A 14118-nucleotide genomic window follows, 5' to 3' on the forward strand; every position below is an offset into this window, starting at 1 on the left:
TGTCCTGGGAGTGTTTGATGGGGACAGTGTAGAGGGAGCTTTACTCTGTATCTAACCCCGTGCTGTACCTGTCCTGGGAGTGTTTGATGGGGACAGTGTAGAGGGAGCATTACTCTGTATCTAACCCCATGCTGTACCTGTCCTGGGAGTGTTTGATGGGGACAGTGTAGAGGGAGCTTTACTCTGTATCTAACTCTGTGCTGTACATGTCCTGGGAGTGTTTGATGGGGACAGTGTAGAGGGAATGTTTTTATTCAGTCTTAATGTTTGTATTACTGTAGTGAGTTTGTTTACACTCTCAGTATTAACCCCTCTCCACAATTTCTTCACCCAGTGACCCCAGCAAATTTGGTGTTTCAGCTCTGTCACCGACACATGTGGGTTACAGTTCCTGTAGGTGCAGGGCAAAGGTTACCAAACAAAATAAGAGCTCGTGGTGTAGGGGATAATATATTAGTCTGGTTAGAGAATTGGTTAGCTGCCAGAGAGTATGCATAAATGGGCTATTTTCATATTGGCAAGATGTGACCAATGGAGAGCAACAGGGATCTCCATTGGTCACATCTTGCCAACAGTACCACCCACATGATGATGTAAAGAGTCAGATGGGAGTAGTAGACTGCAGTGGAGAGTCTGGTAGAAGTCAGTATGAAGATAGCACCTAGTCAGGACTGCATCCTGTATATATGTATATATGTGCTATTAATAAGCAGTTATTGTTTAACCAAACAGGCCTCTAGACTGCTCCATGAGAGAACATATAACCTTACAACAGAGGGCAGGCAGGAAAGTAGCATTGAGGCCATAGTCAGACCAGCCATGATCTTATCAAACGGGCAGGCAGTCTCAAAGGGCTGAATGGTCTACTCCTGCTCCTAATTCAGGTGTTCATACGTTCCTGGTCTGAAGGTCGATGGCCCTCATGGGGCTGCAAAGCCTCTTACCTCCTCTCGGCTTAATATGTCCCACTTGTTCATCCTCTTCATCGCATACACTCGGTCTGTGTGCTTTAGCCTCACCACCGCAATCTAGCAGAAAGAACACAGGAGGCTTACGACGCTCTGCCCACCTGCAGTCTGGCCATGACAGCGAGGCTCATCGCCACCCCCACCGCCCCCCCCCCCCCACCGCCAACCCCAGCGCACTCATCGGATTTGCCAGTGTCAGGTCAGACAGTCGGCGCAGAACCCACGCTGCTTTACCACAGAGAGTGAATGCTTCATGGAGATCCACGGGTTCGTGGATTCGAGGGGAAGGATTGGAGGAGGGTAAGGGAGGGAATTGGAGGGGGTGGATGTGGGAGTGGAGGAGGCGGGATGGTGAAGGAGGAGAGGGGGGGAAGGGGATTTGGAGGAGAGGGGTTTGAGAGAAGTGGGAGGTTGGGGGGGTTGGGGGATGGTGTGTTTGGGGCAATGCTGCTGCCATCTCGAATGTGCTGGGCAGGCTTGATGGGGCCAATGGGTCACGCCCTCCATGACAGTTTCATAGGTTCTCAACGAGTGCAAGTGACGCAAAAGTAATGGTAACGTTGATTTCTGCTTCCAATTGCTGCCCTCCTCTTCTGCTCAATGGGGGAACCTGTCCCACATCCAGTTCCACTGGCCCCTGACACCCCTCACCAGCCCTGGGCGAAGGAGTGGGAACGAGCAGGAGTTGGGGGCAGGGGGTTGGGTTGGTGGGTGGATTCAAGGCTGGGACTGCTCCTGCCCCAACTCGATACCCAGTAGCATGTCCCTCGCTGGCAATCGGGGGCAGGAGCCCTGGATGCAGCACAGGGTGAGGCTGTTCAGCCCATCTGAGGTCATGCCAACTACGCAGGGCCAGTCCCAGCACTGGCACCACCACGCCTCCCCTACCACCACCACCACCACACCCTCCTCCCCCACCACCACCACAACCCCTCCCACACAACCACCACACCCCTCCCCCCAACCACCACACCCCCCCACCACCACACCCCCCTCCCCCCACCACCACACCACCCCTCTCCGACCACCACACTCCCTACCCTCACCACCACACCCCCTACCCCATCACAACCACACCCCTGCCCCTCCCCCCACCACAACCACCACACCCCTCCCCTCACCAGCACACCCCCTCCCCCTACCACCACACCCCTCCCCCCACCACCACCACACCCCCTCCCCCCCCACCACCACCACAACCCCTCCCCTCTCCCCCACCACAACCCCTCTCCCCCCACCACACCCCTCCCCCACCACCACCACCACACAGCCCTCTCCCACACCACCACAGCCCCTCCCCCCACCACCACACCCCTCTCCCCCACAACCACCACACCTCCCTGCCCCCACTACAACACCACTCCCCCCAACCACCACACCCTCCGTCCCACCACACCCCACTCCCCCCACCACCACGCCCCCCTCCTCCACCACACCCCCTCCCCCCACCACCACACCCCTCTCCCCCACAACCACCACACCTCCCTGCCCCCACCACAACACCTCCCCCCAACCACCATGCCCCCCTCCTCCACCACAGCCCGCTCCCCCCACCACCACACCCCTCCCCCACCACCACACCCCCTCCCCCACCACCACACCCCCCTCCCCCACCACACCCCTTCCCCACCACCACACCCCCTCCCCCACCATCACACCCTCTCCCCCCACCCCCACCACCACACCCCCTCCCCCCACCACCACCACACCCCCTCCCCCCACCACCACACCCCTCCCCCCACCACCACCACAACCCCTCCCACACAACCACCACACCCCCTCCCCCCACCACCACCACAACACCTCCCACACAACCACCACACCCCCTCCCCCCACACCACCACACCACCCCTCTCCCACTGCCACCACAACCCCTCCCCCACACCACCACACCCCACCTCCCCCCACCACCACACCCCCCCTCTCCCACCACCACACTCCCTACCCCCACCACAACCACACCCCCGCCCCTCCCCCCACCACCACCACAACCCCTCCCACACAACCACCACACCCCTCCCCCCACCACCACCACAACACCTCCCACACAACCACCACACCCCTCCCCCACACCACCACACCACCCCTCTCCCACCACCACACTCCCTACCCTCACCACCGCACCCCCTCCCCCCACCACCACACCCCCTCCCCCACCACCACACCCCTCCCCCCACCACAACCACACCCCCGCCCCTTCCCCCACCACAACTATCACACCCCTCCCCCCCACCACACCCCCTCCCCCACCACCACACCCCTCCCCCCCACCACCACACCCCCTCCCCCACCACCACACCCCTCCCCCCACCACAACCACACCCCCGCCCCTTCCCCCACCACAACTATCACACCCCTCCCCCCACCACAACACCCCCTCCCCCACAACCACAACACCCCCTCCCCCCAATCACAACACCCCCTCCCCCCCACCACAACACCCCCTCCCCCCCACCACCACACCCCCTCCCCCACCACCACACCCCTCCCCCCACCACAACAACACCCCCGCCCCTTCCCCCACCACAACTATCACACCCCTCCCCCCCACCACACCCCCTCCCCCACCACCACCCCCCTCCCCCCCACCACCACACCCCCTCCCCCTCCACCACACCCTCCCCCCACCACAACCACACCCCCGCCCCTTCCCCCACCACAACTATCACACCCCTCCCCCCCACCACACCCCCTCCCCCACCACCACCCCCCTCCCCCCCACCACCACACCCCCTCCCCCACCACCACACCCCTCCCACACAACCACCACCCCCCCCCCCCCCACCACCACACCCCCTCCCCCCCCCACCACCCCCCTCCCCCCCACCACCACACCCCTCCCCCCACCACCACACCCCCTCCCCCCAGCACCACACCCCCTCCCCCCACCACCACACCCCTCCCCCCACCACCACCACAACACCTCCCACACAACCACCACCCCCCTCCCCCCCACCACCACACCCCTCCCCCCACCACCACCACAACACCTCCCACACAACCACCACACACCCCTCCCCCCACCACCACCACAACACCTCCCACACAACCACCACCCCCCTCCCCCCCACCACCACACCCCTCCCCCCACCACCACCACAACACCTCCCACACAACCACCACCCCACTCCCCCCCACCACCACACCCCTCCCCCCACCACCACACCCCTCCCCCCAGCACCACACCCCCTCCCCCCACCACCACACCCCTCCCCCACCACCACACCCCTCCCACACAACCACCACACCCCCTCCCCCACCACCACCACCAACACACAGCCCTCTCCACACCACCACACCCCCTCCCCCCACCACCACACCCCTCCCCCCACCCACCACACCCCCTCCCCCCACCACCACACCCCTCCCCCCACCACCACACCCCTCCCCCACCACCACACCCCTCCCCCCAGCACCACCACACCCCCTCCCCCACCACCACCCCCCACCCCTTTCCCCCTCCCACCTTCCTTCTCCTTGGCCCAGGACGAGACATTGCTGGTTAACACCATCTGAAACTGTCATGGAGGACGTGACCCATTGGTCCCATCAAGCCTGCCCCACACACTCAAGATGGCAGCAGCATTGCCCCCAAAACACACCTTTCCCCCCCCACCCCCTCCCCTGCCAGCGCCCCCCCCCCCCCACTTCTCTCAAACCCCTCTCCTCCAAACCCCCCCTTCCCACCCCCCCCACTCCTCCTCCACCATCCCTCGTCCTCCGCTCCCACACCCACCCCTCCCTCCTCCGTACGCCCTGCACCCCACAAACCCTCGGACACTTCGCGAACTGTGGTCAAAGTTGTCAAACGGGTTCTGCGTCGACTTGTCTGACCCGGGGGACTGGTGATTTCAGTGAGTCCCCTGGGGTTTGGGGGTTGTGCACCTCGCAGTCACTATTGAACCAGCTTCCACCATCCTTTCAGGCCGCGCAATCCAGATCACAACAACTCACTGCGTTAAAAAAAATATATCCTTCCCGTCTCCAACCCCCTCCACCCCCCCCACCCCCACCCTGCTCCTTATGTCAATTATTTTAAACCTGTTACCTCTGCTTCCTGACCTTCCAGCCAGTGCAGACACATTCTCCCCCCTTGACTCTATCGGAATCCTTTCATCGTTTTGAGCACCTCCAGTCACTTCCCCTCTTAAACCTTCTTTACCCAGAGCGTGTTCAGGTCGCGCGCTGGCGACCGGGGGTACGGGGCAGATTTACAAGGATGTTGCCACCTACGAAGGGTCTCAGCCGCTGAGGAGCGATTGGATAGGGCTGGGGGTCGTTTCCTTGGGAACGGAGGCGGCTGCGAGGGGGCGGGTATAACTGAGGTTTTAAAACGATGAGGGACCTGGTTAAAGAGTGGACCTGTTTCCCTGAGCAGAGAGCTGAATACCCAGGGGCACAGGTTTAGAGCGATGGGTAGGGAGACCAGAGAGGAGTTGAGCAAATTTTTCACCTCAAGCGTGGCCGGGTTTTCTAACTCAGTGCCCGAAAAGGGGCAAAAAACTCCCATCGCACTTAAATAAAACGTCCGGGTGTGCAATTAAAGTGTCGTAACACACAGTGCTATGGACCAGGAGATGGAACGTAGGTTAGCTGGAGAGCTCTTTGTGTTTTGGACAGCATGAACACAATGGGCCAAATGGCCTCCTCCTGTACCATAAATTTCTGCGACTTTGTGCATGTGGGGCTCACTTCCACGAGGGAATTAAAAGCTAGCCTCGCTGATGGCGGCCACGAAACCATTGGCGATTGTCCTAAAAAAACCCACCCAGTTCACTAACGCCCTTTAGGGAGGGAAAGGAGAGAGGTCGGAGCTAAGGAACACAGTTTAAAAATAAAGGGGTGTCCCATTTAAGATGGAGATGACGAAAAAAATGTTTCTCTCAGAGGGTCGTGAATCTTTGGAACTCTCTTCCCTGGAGAGCGGTGGTGGGCAGGGTCATCGGCTATTTTTAAGGCCAGGGTAGATAGATTCTTGACTAACAAGTGGGGGTGGGGGGGGTCAAAGGTTATCGGGGGACAGACAGCAAAGTGGAGTTGAGGCCACAATCAGATCAGGCACGATCTTATTGAATGGCGGAGCAGGCTCGAGGGGCCGAATGGCCTCCTCCTGCTCCTAGATGGTATATTTGTATGTAAAACCTGCTGCCCTTACCCAGTCTGGCCTAGGTGTGACTCCAGACCCACCGAGTGCGGTTGACTCTTAAAAATGCCCCTCTGAAATGGCCGAGCTCAGTTCAAGGGCAATTAGGGATGGGCAACAAATGCTGGTTGTACCAGCGATGCTCACACCCCATGAAAGAATGAGAAAACGGAGGAGTGGGGGGGGGTCCAGTTGAGGTGAATCGCATGGATGCCTTTAAGGAGAAGCTAGATAAACACATGAGGGGAGGTAGAGGAGGGGGTGGGAGGGGCCTCGTGTGCAGCGTATACACCAGCATGGACCTGTTGGGCCAAATGGCCTGCTTCTGTGCTGCAAATTCTTTGCCTTATGATCCTGGCCTTTATCTCTTTGCCAAGTGGGTGAGTTCTTTGCCCTTGCCTATGGAGAGACCACTGGTGGGCCCCGTTTACTAACCCACCCGGCATTCAGAGAACGAACAAGGCAGCAGGTGCCAGTCGAACCCGCTCGGGGAGACGGCGAGGGTACATCGAAACAAAGTCCCTAGCTTGGCACTGGCCGGCCACCTACCTCACTGAAGGCTCCGCGGCCGATAACTTTCAGGACCTCAAAGTCGTTGCTGTGCAGCTGCAGGGGCCTCGCCTCCCTTACGATTGGATCGGCTGGGTAAAGCACAAAACAACAGGGGGTCAAGAGCAGCTCTCCCCAAGCCCCTTCCTCCAGCCACGCCGGGAGACGTCCCACAGCGGGTTAACTCAGCTTCGCGGCGTCGGAGGGAGGGTAGGAGGGAGGGAGGGAGGGAGTGAGGGAGGGCAGGAGGAAGGGAAAAATTAAATTGAACGCCTGTCACAACCTCAGGGCGCCCCCAAAGCACTTTTTACGGCCAATGGAGCACTTTTAAAAGTGAAGTCGCTGTTGCAGTGTAGGGGACACGGAGGGGGGGAGGGGTGGGTGTGGGAGCGGAGGACGAGGGATGGTGGAGGAGAAGTGGGGGGGGGTGGGAAGGGGGGGTTTGGAGGAGAGGGGTTTGAGAGTTGGGGGGGGGGCGCTGGCAGGGGAGGGGGTGGGGGGGGAAAGGTGTGTTTTGGGGGCAATGCTGCTGCCATCTTGAGTGTGTGGGGCAGGCTTGATGGGACCAATGGGTCACGTCCTCCATGACAGTTTCAGATGGTGTTAACCAGCAATGTCTCGTCCTGGGCCAAGGAGAAGGAAGGTGGGAGGGGGAAAGGGGCGGGGGGTGGTGGTGGGGGAGGGGGTGTGGTTGGCGCACAGCAAGATCCCACAGACAGCAATGTGGAAATGGCCAGATAACCTGTTGTTTCGGACGCCAAGGAGAGTGGTGCTTGGCCTGAAACGTTAACCCCGTCTCTCTACAGACGCTGCCAGACCTGCTGAGTCTTTCTAGCACTTTCTATTTCAGATTTCCAGTAATTTGCTTTAAAGACGCTGGCGAGAACTACCCCCCACCCCCCACCTTATAGTGCCATATGGGAGTTTCAGGCCCAGCTGAGAGAGCTGACACAGCCTCAGTTTGACATCTCGCCTGAAAGATGACCGCTCTGACAGTGTAGCCCTCCCTCAGTACTGGCACTGGGAGGGTCAGCCCAGGTCATGGGCCCAAGACTCTGGAGTGGGACTTGAACCCACAGACGTTCTGACTCGAGAGGCAGGGTTAGTGTCCGCCGAGCTAAAGCCGAACTCAGAGGGTTGTGTCCTCGACGGCCACCTCCTGCTTCCCGCTGGGTATGTGGGTGGCTGCCAGCGAGAGCAGCGCCATGTTGGTGTGCGATGCCCCCCATGGTTGATTTGCCTGCCAATAGGTGATGTCTAGGCGATCCCCCCCCGCACACCCCCCCCCCCCCGCAACAACCACCACCCGCCCCCCCCCACCCTCCAGTGCTACCAATACAAGCTGCAAGTATTTTGGTTGTACTATTCCTCACTGCAGACGGTCCCTGGTGTTTGGGGTAACTGGAGGGGGCTGAGAAATCACAGTGCGGGGCGGGTGAGTGTTGTGGCGGGGGCAGGGGGAGGTGTGGGGGGTGCGGCTGGACAGCCGTTCCTGCACTCAGCCCACCAGTTGACAAAAAAGATAAGGTCACCAGGTGTCTGCCCCCTCTTGCAGTGATGAGACCCACTGAGGTTTATTCTGTTGCGGACTGGGGTCTGGAAAAGATCTACACTGTGTTAAATGGGATGGAAAGTTTTAATAGGGGAGTTCAACATTATAAAGGGGTTTTGACAGAGTAAATAAGGAGGCCAGTACTGTTACGCAGTACAGATTTGGACTCAACCGTGATGCCATACCCAGTCAAATAGTCCACCAGTGTTCACTGCCCAGGTCACTTAGGAAGAATTGCTTTACTGAACACCTCCATCCAGGCTGCAAATAAAGCTCCGAGCTTCCTTCCTCCTGTCATTTCAATTCTCTGTCCAGCTCCCAATCTGACCTCTCTGCCCTCGGCCTGCTGCACTGTCCCAATGAAGCTCAACCAGTTCATCTCTCGATTCGGGACTTGACAGGCAAGTCAGGAATCGGCACTGAGCTCAACAATCACACCCCCTGCCTCCTTTTTATTTTCAAATTGCGGCTGATGGCTGACTATTCTGCTGTATCCCATCTACATGCGCTGTGCTCCTGCCCTTCCACGGCTCACTTGGTAGCATTCTTGCCTCTGAGTTGCAAGGTCCCAGGAACTTGGGCACAAAAATTGAGGCTGAGACTCCCAGTTGCAGTACTGAGGGAGTGCTGCACTGTTGGAGCTGCTGTCCTTCAGATGTGATGTTAAACGGAGGTACCGGCTGCCCGCTCATGTGGGTGTTAACGATCCCGCGGCACTATTGCAAAGGAGAGTAGGGGGAGCTCTCCCCAGTGTCCTGGCTGATACTTAACCCATCGACCAGCATCCCCCCCCCAAAAAAAACAGGGATTGACGGGTCATTATCGCATCGGCGTCTGTGGGATCTTGCTGTGCGCAAATTTGCTGGCTGTGGCTTCCGACATCACAGCAGTGATGACACGTGAAAAAAAAAGACACTTTACTGGCTGTAAGGTGCTCTGGGATGCCCGAAGGCAGTGAAAGGCGCTATATAAATGCGATCCTTCTCTTCTTTTCTTCCTTAACTGGCCCCATGATGGTTGCCTTGCGCCATCATCCCCCTTTAACAGTTTTTATCTCCCCTGCTTTCCGCAAAGATCTTCCCTTTCCTTCTATCCTTGGCTTGCCCCCCCCCACTCACCCCACCAACATACCCCAACCCCCCCCGCCCCCCCACCACCATCCCCCACCCCCCACCCTTTTCCTCCCTCTGAAGTTGCTCAAAACCTGTTCACTCGCTAACCTTCACCAGGTCCTGCTGAGAGGTCATTTCTCTGAGAAATGTTAACTCCGTTTCCCCTCTCCGCAGCCAGACCTGCTGAGTATTTCCAGCATTCGCTCCGTCAGCAAGGAGGGATGGTTCCTTTAATCATATGGGGTTGTGTGTGTGTGGGAGGGGGAGGGGTGGGGTGGTGGGAAGTCGACGAATGGGACCATTCCCTGGGGAGAGTCAGATGGAGCTGGGGGATATGCTGGAGGTCCAGAGGGGTTAGGGAGGTGGGGTTGGGGGTAGGTGTGGAGAGAAGCAGGAAGGAATAGAAGTAGTCAGAAATTGCTTTTTTTATTCCATCACACCGTGTATTTCTGTTGCCGCTTCCACAGTTGCAAAGCTTCAGCCCGAGACAGAGTGGAACGCAAGGGATAAAATGCATCCTCTGCTGCAGGGCAGCCTCTGCTGCTAATGGACAAGGACAGCTGCTCCGGGCAGAGTGAAGTCATCCTCTCTTAATTATGTTTCGCACTGATCCAGGGGCTTGGCTGGGCTCCAACTTCCCTGTGCCAAGTTAGAGCGAGACCAAGTTTTGTTTTAAGCCTCTAAGAGCCCGTCCCTCCAAAGCCGGGTCTCTCTCCTCCTCCCGATGGAGGCAAAATACCGCGGAGGCCGGGAAATCTGAAACAAAAACAGAAAATGCTGGAAAAACTCAGCAGGTCTGGCAGCGTCTGTGGAGGGAGAAACAGGGTCAACGTAGACTTTCTTCAGCTCTGAGGAAGAGACAGACGGACTCGAACCGTTAACTCTCTTTCTCTCTCCACAGATGCTGCCAGAGCTGCTGAGTTTTTCCAGCGTTTTCTGTTTTTAACTTCTCCCCTGTCATCACTGCCAGCCCTCCAGCACAGGTGGTCATTCTTTCCTGTGCGAGCTTAGGCCAGCTATTTAACTGCAGTGTGCGTCCCTGATCCTGACCTTGTCTGACATTGAGCAATGAGTTTTCCAGCACACTGCACCAGTTTGCGACCTGGGTTTAAGAACTGTTGGGCTTCCTGTCTCTCTCTCTCTCTCCCTCTCTCTCGTTGATTGGCCACAACCGGAGTATTGTGTTCGATTCCGGGCCCCGCACTTTCGGGAGGGTGTGAAGGCTTCAGAGAGGGTGCAGGAAAGATTCACAAGAGTGGTTCTAGGGATGAGGGACTTCAGTTGCGGGTAGGCTGGAGAAGTTGGGGCTGTTCTCCTTGGGGAAGTGAAGTTTGAGAGGAGATTTGGTCGAGGTTTTCAAGGTCACGAGGGGTCTGGACGCAATCGATCGGGAGAAACTGTTCCCATTAGCGGAAGGATCGAGAACCAGAGGGCACAGAGTTAAGGTGACTGGAAAAAGAACCAGAGGCGAAATGAGGAGAAACTATTTCACGCAGCGAGCGGTTAGGGTCTGGAATGCGCTGCCCGAGAGCATGGTGGGGGCAGGTTCAATTGGGTCTTTCAATAGAGAATTGGATAAATACTTGAAGGGAATTTTTCTGCAGGAGTACCAGAGACATGACGGGCGAATGGAACTCGCTAAGTTGCTCTCGCAGAGGGCTAGCACAGGTCCATTGGGCCAAATGGCCTCCTTCTGTGCTGTAGCCATTCTATGATTCTATTCTATGATTCTGACCACAAGTGTCGAGGGTATTGATGGCAAACCTGTTGCTGAACCAGCTCAGACCAGCAACAATTGACAACTGCATTTATCGAGCACCTACAAAATCGTAAACCATCCCATGGTGCTTCACTGGAGAGTTACCAGGCACAAATTTGACACTGAGCCATGTAAGGAGCGATGGGAAAAAGTTTGGTCAAAGGGGAAGGTTTTAAGCAGTGCCTTAAAGGCGGAGAGAGAGGTAGAGAGAGTCGGAGGGGTTTAGGGAGGGAACTCCAGAGACTGGGGCCCAGGCAGCTGAAGGCCCGGCCGCCAATGGTGGAGCGATTAAAATCGGGGGATGCTCAAGGGGTCAAAACTGGAGGAGTGCAGATGTGTCGGAGGGTTGTGGGGCTGGAGGAGGTTACAGATAGGGAGGGGGCGAGGCCATGGAGGGATTTGAAAGCGAGGGTGGGGATCAGAAAATCGAGGCATTGCTCAACTGGGAGCCAACATGGGTCAGCGAGCACAGGGATGATGGCTGAACAGGGTTTGCTGTGAGTTAATATTCGGGAATTTATTTCAGGCTCACGGTTGATCAAACCCTGGGGCCTGTGGAGCTGACTGCAATGGATGGTTTATTGAGGCCTTTTTGGGCCTAAGTGAAGGGTTAAGCCATGTTGTATATTAGATACCAGTTGCCATCTGCAGTCTCCATGGTTCTACAGTGCCTGATGATTCTGAACTGCTTCTTTCTATCTCAGTGCCTACTCCTGTACATGTACATCGCACAACAGGCGAGGGAGGTGGGTTCTGGCCTGTTCTCTCACAGCCTAGACTGTGGCATTGTAAATCGGTGACTTAAATTTTGGAACAACTCGGGGGACGCTTAGAGACAAGCAGTGGTCCGCGGAGCGCACTTTAAGAGCCACTGGTCGATATATCCCACTGCCCCCCCCCATTCTCTTCCTTTGTACACCCCCTGTTCCTACCATTAGTGCTCAATATCTGTCTGTTCATGTACTCTAGAAAGCTTCCTACCTTCTATACAGCACTGCGCTAGTAGTAGGAATGAAGGGAGACAATTGGGGGGGCAGTGCGATATATCGACCAGTGGCTCTCAAAGTGCGTCCCGCTGACCACTGCTGGTCTCTGAGCTTCCCCCACCCCCCCTGCCCCCACCCACAGAGTGTTCCAAAATGCAACGCCACTGACTTGCAACACCACAGTCGAGGACACGAGAGAACAGGCCCGAGCCCACACACCACCACCACCACCACCCCCCCACACACCTCTCGCAGGGCATCACACAAACAGGCCGGCTCGTGACAACTGCACGGCACAAATCATCACAATCCCGAGCAAGAACAAGGCGGGTTTTTTTTTATTACTGATGAAAAATGACACCTTGTCGAAGTTTTTCACCTAGGACTCATCAGGACAAGCGCAAGGATACCAAATGTCAGGGGGAGAGCAACAGCTTCATACAATGTGTGAACCAACCAATCAGCACTCTCTTCTCATACGGTGTAAAGTTGTTGCTCCCCCTGACATTGGTATTTTGTTGCAAATTGTCCTGATGAGTGCAACAGGAAAAGTTTTGACAGAATGTCTTTTTTTCAGCAACACCCAAGTTCTGTACCACCAAACGGCTATAGTTTTATTAGCAAGGTTTACCTTACTATCGATCTGGTTTGATGAATAGCGTTGTGAGATACGCATTAGTTTCCCAGGAGAAGATTATTGTGGCGATTTTATGACACATGTTGGAATATTGCAAATAAGTGTGTTCTCTTTTGGTATTAATGTTTATAGTGTGAAAATGTGGACACTTTTGATTCTGGCATGGATTAATTATTTATTTTTGATATTTTACAAGGAATATTAACTCACGTAAATTTAATACATTCAGTAGCGAAAAAGCAGCAAAATGTTTTGCGATTCCACAGGCTCCAATTAATTCTGGAGAGTTTTTTTTTTGAAGTGGCAAGTGAAAGCGGGTGAGGGGGGGTGAGGAGGGGGGGGGGTCGTTGCTGCTAGGTGGTCTGTGGGGTATTGTGCCCCTGGTAAGTGGTCCAAGGATGGCAAAGTTTGAGAAGCACTGGTTTAGAGGATACACTCTGGCAATGGTGAGGTAAAGAGGGAGCTTCCTGGGATTCGTGATGAAGCACATCATGGTAGATCGACAGCAGAGGGTGGATTGCAGTGAATTGGAGCCCGTTCTAGAGGAGGGGAGGAAAGAGATTGCATTTACGTAGCGCCATTCGCAACCTCAGGGCATCCCAAAGCCCTTTAGAGCCAATGAGGTAATCAGTGTTGTAGTGTAGCAAATGCGGCAGCCAATTCGTGCACAGCAAGATCCCACAAACAGCAATGTGACAAATGACCTGATAACCCGTTTCTCCTGTTTGGCCGAGGGGTAAATATTGACCAGGACTCCTGGGAGGACTTCTCCTACTCATCTTCGATCTATTTACACTGACCTGAGAGGGCAGACGGAGCCTTGGTTTGACATTGAATCGGAAAGACAGCACCACCAACAGGGCAGCACCCCCTCAGCTCCGCACGTCTCTGGAGCTGAACTTGACCTCTTGATGGGTCCCGACTCAGGGGCAGGAGAGCTACCCACTGACAGCTTCCACAAACGGGTAATAGATTTTTATCCATGAAAGACACTTACCCCAGAGGAGGAAATCCCGGACGTGTTTCTCGCCCGCCAATAGTGGCCTCCTCAGCTCCTCGAACACACAGACTAAAACATCCAGCAGCCCCTCGACACCAATCAGCCTTCCTGTTAAAATCAGCGATTCCAACTCTCTCAGTCGGATCACTGCTGACATTTCCATCTTAAAGTCCCTCCACTTCCACGAGATTAGATCAATCGGATCATTCCATACTTCACCCCACACCACCGAATTTTTAAACTGGACAAAACTTCTTCACACAACCTGCCTGACAACGATTCCTTGTTCTCTCCCTTGTTCCTCTTGCTTTACCCTCCGCTACTGGGTGAGCAACTGGTTGCCTGTTTAAAACTGTCTGCAACCACAATGAGCATTCCTCTTAAAGCAAGAATTATCACTGCACACTTAATA

General features: G+C 56.1%; 1 protein-coding gene across 1 annotated transcript in view; it reads right to left on the reverse strand.

Annotated features, from left to right (window-relative positions):
• LOC121272493 (myotonin-protein kinase) overlaps nt 1–13863 on the reverse strand; it is a 36286-nt gene extending 22423 nt beyond the window's left edge. The window contains 3 exon segments of the mRNA XM_041179095.1: nt 945–1028; nt 6661–6752; nt 13704–13863. Of these exon segments, the coding sequence (XP_041035029.1) occupies nt 945–1028; nt 6661–6752; nt 13704–13863 (336 nt within the window).
• Between the last annotated feature and the right edge of the window lie 255 nt (nt 13864–14118).

Source organism: Carcharodon carcharias, chromosome 34 (assembly GCF_017639515.1).
Source record: "Carcharodon carcharias isolate sCarCar2 chromosome 34, sCarCar2.pri, whole genome shotgun sequence".
Classification (NCBI taxonomy): Eukaryota; Metazoa; Chordata; class Chondrichthyes; order Lamniformes; family Lamnidae; genus Carcharodon; species Carcharodon carcharias.